This window comes from Musca vetustissima, unplaced genomic scaffold (genome assembly GCF_032173495.1).
Source record: "Musca vetustissima isolate MV318-11 ecotype Yass unplaced genomic scaffold, APGP_CSIRO_Mvet_v1 utg12527, whole genome shotgun sequence".
NCBI classification, from domain to species: domain Eukaryota; kingdom Metazoa; phylum Arthropoda; class Insecta; order Diptera; family Muscidae; genus Musca; species Musca vetustissima.
This window is the reverse complement of record NW_026883045.1, coordinates 281488-292515: the sequence shown is the minus strand read 5'-3', so window position 1 is coordinate 292515 and position 11028 is coordinate 281488. Positions and strand designations below refer to the sequence as shown.

Below are 11028 nucleotides of genomic sequence, written 5' to 3'. Positions count from 1 at the left end.
ACTTCGTAACTTTGACAAAATTTCACAATTAGTAAGTGGCGCCCAAGTATTGGCAAAAGAATACCTTAAAATATTTGCATCCATGGAATTTGCATAATTTTTTATTGAAAAATCGCATTATGGTTTGATGGCGCCCAACGTGGAGACAACATAAATTTCGTAATGACAAAGATGACATTTCCTTATAAAAATTTAATATATATTTTTAATAAAATATTCACAGTTGGTCGATGGCGCCCAACGTGTGGTCAATTACTTTTAAATTTTTATCTAAAGCAACGATGAAATTCTTTATTATTTTTTATTTTATGCTGCATTTATTTTATTATTTTGTTCCGAAAAATATATTTGTCGTCGATATTGGAAACATTAAAATCCACATTTTTTAGGAATTCCAAAAGTATTTCCAATACTAAAACTAAAATGTCATTATTAGCTGTGGAGAATTTTATTATATGGCGAAGAATTTTATTCGTTGGTTGGGGAATGCCGTTTTTTAAATTTGGCAGCAATACCCTTGGATTTTACAACAGGCTTCTTATAATAATCCACAATATTATTTTTATTTTAAATATCCAAAACGAAGACGATTTTATCCATGTGGTCATTTTTTTTTCTGGTCAGTTATGAAGCTTGTTCTTCTATTGCAAGTCAACATTTCTTGTTTGGAAAAATACACGTAATTTTTTACGTATTTCTTCTTCTTCATGCAATTGAAATTCAATTTCTCAACCATCCGCCAAGTATTAACCTTTCACCTTGCCATACAACATTTGAACTGAAGAAAATTTCCCACAACAATGCGTGTGTTGCACAGAGAGAGGGAGAGAGACTGCACAATTTTTAAATTTCACATTCTCTCACTGTTCCATTGATAAAAATGCTCTCTGTGAGAACAATTGTTTGCTGTGAGAAAATTTCCCTTTTTGTCATAAATTTCCTCACTCTCTGGACTTTTGGTATAGGAAACAGGTAGATTTTTGTGACAACAATTGTTCTTCAAAGGGAAAAATATGCATTGAGTGACTATTGAGCTAACAAATTGAGTGGTAATGTGTATATTGTTGTTGCGTGGAATTGAAATTGTAAAAGATTACAATTGAGTGCCCAAAAAAATATGGAGTTTAGTTGTGAGTTATTGGAGTATTTTGCTAATGAGTGAGAAGAATCAATCATTTGGTTTGGCTAGTGAGCATTATTTTAGTATTAATTGTAATAGTTTTTCAATACCAAAAGTTGAGTGTATACGAAAAGCAGGTAGATTTTGATTCGAGTTCGGATATTTGTCTCAGAATATAATTTCCTAAAAATCTAGCATTTATTTTGGATTTAGTAACTTCCCAAAATCTCTCGTTTATTGTTTTTGCTGAGTGTTTATTTTCTCTGCATCGAGTGTTTTGTTTTGAAATCATTTCATAACAAAAATAATGTTCTAACAGATGTTATTGTTGATATGGTTGGGTCACCCACCATAGAACAAGAACGGATACTGAAATAACAAACACAGATGACTTAAATCCACAAAAAAGAAAATGTTGCAAGGATTTCGGATATGTACGAGAACATGTTTATTTTAATAGGATTAATATTATTGTGGAAATATGAAAACTGATGAATTTTGTTGGCTTCATTCAAAAGGAGTTATAGTGATAAATGTGAATATGCACATTGGAATGTTTTGTAATATAAATTAATGAATGCGGCACATATGGTTAGAAAATATTATAATTTTTCTGGAAATTAAAAAAAAATAAATTAAATTTTCGTTAGACCAAATACAATATCGGAAAAAATATATAACATTATTATGTAGCACAAAATAATATTCTAATGGCGCCCAATATGAGGCAAAAATTATCTTATAATTTTGCACGAATCAGTGTTTGAAAAAAGATGACAATTTCTCATTGATAACACAAGACAAGGATATATAAAATCTATTTCCTTAGCCAATATTTTTTCTAAAAATTGTCAAAAATTACAAAAAAATGTTATTTAGAGATTTTAGGATGGAGGCAAATCTTATTTTTAATTGCACTATTTACTTTTCAATTTTAATGTTAAGAAATATGTTTTAGAGATTTGCATTTGGGCGCCATATTAAATTTTTTGTATAAAAAAAATTAAAATCATAAAAAAGAACTGTAATTAGAGGAATTTCTTTTGAAGAATTTCCAGTTGGGCGCCACTTTACAATACCACATTCCATCTTTCCTATAGTGAATATTTCCTTAAATCGCGGTTACTTCCGTTGGGCGCCATTTGAATCCTCCAAAAATTGTTTGTAGAAATTAAAAAAAAAATCATAAAAAAATTAACTTTTTAATAAATCCTAAAAATATTGCTCTTTTATATCACATATACAGTATTTCTTTAAAAAAAATTTCCGTTGCAAAAAAAATTGAAAGTTTCAATTTTTTGTAGCGCCACAAAATCATATAAAAATGTTAAAAAAAAATATTTTTTGTTATAAATGTTTTTATCAAAAAATCCCTAGAAAAAATTTAACTTCGCCACTTTATAAAAAATCCCCAAAAAAAAAAAAAAATTCATTTTTTTCGTTGTAATTACCGATTTTTAACGCCATTTGAATACTCTTTGGCTATGTAGCCAAATCTGAAGGTATTGCTTTTTTGAACCACATATACATTTTTATCAAAAAAATCCATAGAAGAACTTTATAAAATTCGCCACTTTATAAAATTCTCCAAAAAAAATAATTTTTTTGTTTTAATTTTTATTTCGAAGCCCTTCACATCGATTTTAAGTATATCGAATATTGCCAAAATTCGTGATGTGTTGAATGCCATTTAAATGCTTCTTTGTAGAAGTTAAAGAAAATTAAATCTCATTTGAAAAGAATTTTAAATATTATACAGAAATATATTGTAAAAATTTACGTTGGGCGCCACTTTAAAGTATTGTTTTTCTACATTGTATATCCTCTCCATAGTAGTAATTTTTCGTTTCTCAACTGCTACATTAGATGTTCTTTTGTTATTAATAAAATAAAACCCTTTATCCTAACATCCTTTTCGGTAATAATTTTGTATAAAGATCCTTTTTTATTTCCTTGTAATATTATATTTCATAATTTTTTCTTGATTACTTTCAAAACACCTGTGAAACGGCTACTTGAAACATTTCATACTTTTTTCCCCTTCTCCTTCTGTTTAAATACTATGTCCGCTCATTGCTCATCCGTCTGGTTGGCATTTGCAAATATCCGGTGTCCAATGTCCTGGCATCCATGATGAATGCATTCCGTATTTTTTTATGCAAACATGCTCTCACTGTGACCTTTTGTTGCAAGCACAAGTTCTTCCGCTTTGTAACATATGGTCGTCTTTATTAATATTTAAACAGGCCATCCAGCAGCAACAACAAAAAAGTATCATATTACAATTGAAGGTGCAAAATCGTTTTTATTACAAAGCATATCATGCACGAATATATTTTTTTTATTGAAGTAAAAAATAATTTCCTTTCCATGGGTCTCTTTAATTTCCTTTTAATATAAATTTTTGTGAAATTTAATTCACAGAGCAGAGAAAAAATGAAGCAGCATCTTCTTCCTCCTCCGTAGAATGTAGGTCAGTAATACTTTAAGTTAAATTCCTAGCAAAATGCTGCTACTACATTAAATCCTGGTAGATTTCCTTAACTACTCCTACAAATTGTATAATAACAACAACAAACACAGTGTTGTTGTTTTGAGAGGGAGCCAAAAGAAGAGATATCCTTTAAGAAGAAGAAGAAAAATACAAAAAAAAAATAACCTCAGAGCTAAAGAGATGCCTTAAGAAAATAAGCAGAGGCTATATGCGAGGATAATCATGCTGCAATGCATGCATTGTAACAACAACAGTAAACAATAACAAAACATTAGTGCAGTGAATTACGGGATATTTAGGCTCTCTTGCTTTACCACTCTCTTGCTCTCTATCTCTCTCGGTTGGTCTTCTTCGTGCTTCAACCTGTTACAAACAAAAGAAATAACTTTACTAAACCATGCCATATGGCAAAGGGCCTTTGTGTGTGAGAGCCAGAGTGGTTGAATAACGTTTGTGATGGAGAGAGAGAGTGCGAGTGAGAGAGAACAAGAGCCAAACAAACAATAATTCATGCCTGTGTGCCTGCCTGACTTGGCTTGTGTGAATTTAACCCAGTGAGGCCTTTTGTTGTGTTGCTTGCATTGATGAGGGCGAGAGAGAGAGTGAGAGTTGGAGAATGAGAGAGCTCTTGTTTCTTTTTCAATATGTACGTTGGGAAATTTTGTAGCTTTTTGTTTGAGGGGGAACAAAAACAACACTCACATTGACCAAAAATGCAACGTGCTTGGCACAAATCGAAACTAAACAGTATGGTCTCAGTTTTAAAAACAGTTTCATTCTAGCTACCAAACAAGACGGTCATGTTTTGGGAAAACTAAAAATTATACATTTTCCGTAAACATAACATAAAACCGTAAATCGCACACACAAAATATTACGACAAAATTTAACGACGTGTTTTGAAAAACAAAAAAACGTAACGAAAATAACCAAAAAACACAGAAAATATTTTTTAAGTGAAAAATTAAAAACAAAATTTCAAAAAATATTTAAAATTAAAAACAAAAATCAATGATTTGTGTGAAAGTGAAAAATTAAGTTTAAAAATAAATAAAAAAATCAAAACCAAATATTTTTAACCAAAAATAAATAAAATCAACCAAACCAAAATGTCTTCAACCATGGATTACCTAGAGGATACTACAACCACCACACCCCCCATGGTACCCACCATGACAGCTTCACCCACAATTATGGATATGTGGATGTCGCAATTACAAAAAGATCATCCGGAAATTTCATTTGTGGTACCCAGCGAACATGACAATCATCACATTGATAATATGATGAATTTTAAACGTCTGCTGGAAAAAGTCGGCAATACCGCTTATGATACCATATCCGCTGAACACAATCATCATCATTCGGGTTTAGTTGATTCATTGGGTCAACCCATAACCCATGAACAAATTTCAAATAGTGCTGTCTTAAATATGGCCGATTTGAAAACTTTATCCGGTTGGGAACGGTTTTTTGCTGGTGCCGATATGAATTCCTTGATCAATTATTTGTGGGTTGGTGTCGTCACATCATTGGTCATTTTGACTGTGATATTTGTTTTGTTCAGCTGCTATTTTTATCGCAAATTTCGTCAATGGAAAAAATGCAGTAAGTATTTTATTTAAATTATTTTTTTATAATAAAAATGAAAATATTTAAAAAATGTGAAAAGGAAAAATCGAAATAATAAAAAAAATCAAAATTAGGAAAAATTACAAAAAAACAAAAATCAAAAAGTAAATTTTAAGGTTTTTGGAAAAAATAAAAAAAAATAATTTTGGCAAGTTAGAAAATAAAGAGGATTATTTTTAAACCAAAAAATTCAAAACCAAAATTCAAAATTTTTTTTTTGAAAAAAATAATTTTCTTAAGTCAATTTTTTTTTGGAAAAAAATAATTTAAAGAAAAAATTAAACAAAAAATCCTTTTTTAAATTGAACAAAAAATCCAAAATTTTTAAATTAAAAAAAATATTTTCCTCTGGAAAAAATTTCCAATTTTCCTTATCTCTCGCCTTTCAAAAATTGCCCATAAGTCCTCTCTCTTTATTTTTTCTTATTTTATGTATGTCTATTAGGCATTTCCAATTAGATTTTAAAACACACACATAGCCTTTAGGCGCTGTTGTTTATGGCTAGCCTCCCAAAAAAATATTGCCTATTTTAGGCGCAATATAAACAATAAATATTTTACACACACAGAAAGGACTATAAATTCTCGCTATATTCAAAAGCAAATTCTTTTGTTTTTTTACAACAACAGCTGACATCAAATAAATGACAGTAATCAACAAACATTTTAGTATCTTAGATTATTATGGCTGAAATGTGACAGCAATTTTCGTATTTTATGAAGTCAGGAAATTTTTATTAAAATTACCAAGGAAGAGAGGAAAAATAAATAAATAAAGCTTTTAGTCATACATTTATCGGGGGCAACAGGTGCCTTAATATTTCACCCTAGGATTTTTTTTTAAGAAAAAAGTTTTCATATTTTCCTTTGCCATAAATAATTGATTTATGTATTTTTGTTCGGAAATATTGTTTTTGAACTGTCAAAGAAAAACTTTTTTATAAAATCAAAATTCCTGCCCTAATTTACTTGGCTAATTAGTTTAGACTTGAGGCTGCCACAAACTGCCAGCCACACACATAGAAAAAGTTTTCCTCTTTTCTTGTTTATTTTGCCACCTAACGAAAATTTATTGTTTTACCCTCCCCCTACTCTTCCATGCCATGAATATCTAAGTAACTTTTCCCAACATACTTTTAGGCTCTTTTGGCTGGTTTAACCTATTTAATAATGTCTTACACATTCGTAACTCCCTCCCTTGTAATTTTGGCAGTTTTGTCAGTTTGCTACTTAACAGGTAGATTAGGGTTTATTTGTAATCAATTAGTTGTAGAGAAGATACAATTTTTTTCCTCTGTCGAAAGTAAATATTTTATGTTTGGGGTCTAAGCCTAAAAGTAGGCACTAGATTTTGTGTTGTGTGTGTGCTTTTAGCTTTTTTCTTTCTTTGGTTGGTTTTCTACTTAATTAAGTTGTAAATAATGTAAATGTTTGTTACCTGGCGGCCATAAATTATGCCAAATGGTCTACAAATAAAACAGGACAGGGGACATTTGTTACATATATAAAATTTTTGGGGGGTGTTCTCAAGGTTAGCATGTGTGTTGGGATTTATTTTCATTTCGAAAGGATTTAGCAAGGGTAATAAATTAAAAATTAATGTTTTTTGATTTAAATGGAAATCAAATAAAAAATAAAAATTTTGCCTAAAAGTAGGCAATAATTTTTCTGAAATAAAAATTCCTAAAAGTAGGCAACATTTTAAGAAAATTTTAAATTGGCCTAAAATAGGCAATGATTTTTAAACTCAATAAAAATATTTTTTAAATTTCCCCTTAAAGTTTGCTTTGATTTTATATCCCTTTTCCGATTTTCCTTTTTTCTTTATTTTTATGAAACCCCAAAAATCAATTTATTTCCCCAAAATGTTACTAATTTATTTTTCCCTTTTTCTTATCCTTCCAGATAAAGACATTCGCGCCCATCTGAACAATGACATGTATCCCGGCACAATTGTACCCTGTAATGCTGCTGGCAATCCCGAGGCTGCCTATTATCAAATGAATATGCCCGCCCCACCACCACCATGCTATACCATTGCCACTGGTTTGCCCACCTACGATGAGGCCTTGCATCATCAGCAACAACATTTTGCCTTTGGCATGAAATTCATTTATCCCACTTTGGCGGCTGTGCATCATCAGGCTTCGAATTTGATGAGCTCCTGGGAAAAATACGATATGCAAGGCCAGCAACAAAAACAAGACAACAAAAAGACTCTGGCCTCAAGCCCCAGCAAAGTAGCCAAATGTAAATCAGCAGCAGCATCGACACAAACCAATGTGAGCAAAGCCTCGTCTGCTTCGGATTTGTTATTGCCACCCTGCTATGATGTGGCTGCCTCAATGGCTTTGTTGGCACCCGAAGAGCCATGTGACAATGTTTGCATCAATATGCCAGTGGACCACAGCGGCAGCAGCAGCAGTGAGGCCTCCAGCGATTTAACAGACATCATCACCGTGTGATTATCCTGTTAAGCCTGTCAAACAACAGAAAAGGATCAAACACTCCATCACAAAACTGTTTAAACGAGTAAATAGTAAAACTGCGTAAATAATCAAAACCAAAAAAACACCATAAATGAAAATAACTTTGGGAAAACAATATTTTTAGATTTAAATAATTTTAATTTAATTTTTTATAGTTTTTATTTTTATTATTTTTAATTTTTGTAAAAAAAATAATTTTTTCAAATGTTTGTAAATTTCTTGTTTCATGTTAAATTTTTTTATTTTCCAATTATTTTTTCATTTCAAACAAGCCAAGACTGAATAGTTTATGTTTATAATTATTATTTTTATTAATTTTTAAGTTATTTATAAAAAATAGAAATATTATGTAAAAACTGTTAGTTGTTAGTTATATAAAGAATCATTTTTAAGTTATATTTTTAAAAGAATGATAAACAAAAAATGACGAAAAAAGTCAAACACAAACAACACAACAAAAATACAAAACACAAATTATTACAAAAAAATTAAATCTTTTGTTTGTTTTATTTTATTTTTTGGTTTCTTACAATTATGATTTTTTCATACAAAAACAAAAAAATATTCCTAAAGGTTCTCACAAAGGCATTGACATCAAATCACCTCATTTCAACATCATCCATCCACAAAAAACAATCACCTCCATTAACGGTTTCACCCAAAAAAACTTAGTCCATTTTACAAAAAAAACTCCTCCAAACACAAATTGCTCAGCACACCACCAAACAACCACCCATCCATCCACACACACATTTTACATAACCACTCTCGACATACAAATTTTTCCACTCACAAAAGAAAACATTTTATTGTCTTCTATATATTAAAGCTACAGCACAAAGTGTTACAATTTTTCTTAAAACGAAAAATAATCTAAAAATTTATTAAATAATAATATCAAAATTCCTGATAGAAATCTATACAAAAATATTGAAATGATAAATGAAAAGAAAAATACAAATAAATAAAAAATGGTAAAGAAAATTTATAATTAAAAAAAAAAAATAATATGGAGTGTGTGTTGATTTTCGAAATCGGAAAAATAGGTTTCAGAAGGTGTGTATTGGGAGTGAAGTACCCAAAAAATGGAGTAATGTATCGTCTTTCATATTCTATGCCTAAAAGCATGCTCTATGTGCTTATTTCAATTATTTTTGCCTCCTAAACATAGGCTATATTTTCTAAATATAATGTGTGTATTTTTATTTAAGCCACAAAATAAGCTTCATATGCTTTTCAATGTACTAAATATTTCTAATTTTTTTATACTTATTATTTGCATTAAAAATATTTTTTTTATTTTAGATTCAGATTTTTTAGGATCTCAATTTTTTCCAACACTTTCTTTATTTTGCTTTTTCACGACGCCTACAATTAAACTTTAATATTTTCTCTCTCCTAATAATATTTTTTGTTCTTTGCCTTCTAAACATAGGCCTTATTTTTTAAAAACCAAATTGTTTTTCAAAATAACGTCATTATTTTCAAAATAATTTTTGTTCAGATTTTCTTTATTTTGCTTTCCTACAACTATACTATGATTTTTTTTCTCCTAAAAATATGCTTTGTTCTTCAAATTAATTTCAATATTTTGAGTTATCTTTCTCATTTTCAGTTAATTTAAAATTAAATGTTTTCTATAGCTGTTTCTATGCTTCTATATGTGATATTTGTTTAACCAATAATCCCTAAAATTATGCCACATTTTTGCACTATTATTTGTTTTCTCCTAAATATAGGTTTTGTTTTATCAAATATGCGTTGATTGTTGCCGCAAAGGTATGTGTTATATTTTATTAAAATTTTTTATTGCAATTGCACTATAATTTGCTTTAGTAGCTCAGTAGATTTACTTTTCTACTATTTTTTTAAAAATGTTAATCCAATTTTCAAAATTTGATAATTTGGAATGTTGACCTTATTCTTTATTTAATATTTACTTACTTATCTAGATCAAGACAGAATATTTCTTCCATAAGCCAAGCTTAAAACAAGATTTCTAAGCGCGTCGGTCTTTTCATCGAATTCGTAGCATTCCCCTTCTGCATGAACCATCTGTTGGCTCACTTTTATAAGGTTTTTGAACGGGGGCATCTCCATCAATTCTCACAACATGTCCTAGCCACAGTAGTCGCTGCAGCACCATTCCGAGTCTACTGAACGTCTTGCTTAGTCTTCTCGCCATTTACTGCCAATCCCACTTTCAAAGGTGGCTGTTGCCGCTCGCAACGTTCGACCCATTATGTCGATGTCATCGGCGTAGGCGACGATGATTATGTGATGGTAAATTTTAGGTAGGACTAAATTTTTAATTTCGGTTGTAAAAACTGACTAAATTCCCCATAAAACCGAAATTTGGCAGGTTTTCTACTTAATATGAATACACAAACTGCTCAATGTACCGAAATTTGGAAGATTCTGTCATATGAGAACTTCCCTTGAAAGCGGACCAATATTGATAATGTTTCATTTCTTTCAAATGATAATCCAAAACCAATGAGAATTCCAAATACGAAATTACAGTCAAAGAAATCCGTAGAAAATCTGCTATAAAAAACCAAAATACTGAAATTTTGCATACAACGACATATGGAATCGACTATAAAAAGTGCACCAATATTGGTGATTTTAGGTAGGAATAACTCAAATTAAAAAACTCAGGAAGATTTTCCAAACATGGAGAACTCAAATTAACAAATTCAGTCTATTTGATTGAAAAATGTCTACAAAGTACCAGGCAGTGGGGTGTACCGTTATAAGGGCATATTTGTACCTCCAAAAAGTTTCAATTTTTTCAATTTTAATAAATACAATATTAATCAAATCGGACATTCCGATTTGACTCTGCACATCTTCGTATTTTTACCAACTCTAAATATAGTACGAAGATTGGAACCCTCGGCCAATTTCATCTGGTACCTCCAACATTTTGAAAATTTGTTAATCCAATAACAATTGACAATTTATTATGAACGGACTCACCTAGTCGACTAAATGATCGGTATACTAAAAGGTGGGTCTAAGACGAATATTTCTCGGCGTTACAAATTTTTGGGGCCACACAAAGCTATAATACCCCGACAACATTGTTGTGTAGGGTACAAAAATATATATTCTAGCCTCAATTCATTTCATTTATTCATTTGGTTCATCTAAGTTTTCTCGCTAATTGACGAATGAATACACGTTGGTTGGCCAATGACGAGATTGCTTGTGAGATTATATAGACGTCGAAAATGTGCCAGAATAAAAATCGAATGGTAAATTCCGTTCTTAACTAGGTCCATTATTCT

General features: G+C 30.3%; 1 protein-coding gene across 1 annotated transcript; it reads left to right on the top strand.

The window, feature by feature from the left end:
• The first annotated feature begins 4759 nt into the window (after nt 1-4759).
• LOC133329788 (protein commissureless 1) lies at nt 4760-7743 on the top strand. The gene is made up of 3 exons (XM_061538253.1): nt 4760-5222; nt 7152-7428; nt 7477-7743. The coding sequence occupies exons 1-3, from the start codon at nt 4775-4777 to the stop codon at nt 7709-7711; spliced, it is 960 nt and encodes a 319-aa protein (XP_061394237.1). The 5' UTR covers nt 4760-4774; the 3' UTR covers nt 7712-7743.
• Nucleotides 7744-11028: the final 3285 nt, after the last annotated feature.

What these genes read in the sequence shown, in the direction of transcription:
- LOC133329788 (XM_061538253.1), top strand. Translation starts at nt 4,775, where the DNA reads ATGGTACCCACCATGACAGCTTCACCCACAATTATGGATATGTGGATG. An exon ending in TCGTCAATGGAAAAAATGCA is followed by an intron (nt 5,223 to 7,151) that starts GTAAGTATTTTA and finishes TTATCCTTCCAG; the next exon opens with ATAAAGACATTCGCGCCCAT. An exon ending in TCCTGGGAAAAATACGATAT is followed by an intron (nt 7,429 to 7,476) that starts GCAAGGCCAGCA and finishes TCTGGCCTCAAG; the next exon opens with CCCCAGCAAAGTAGCCAAAT.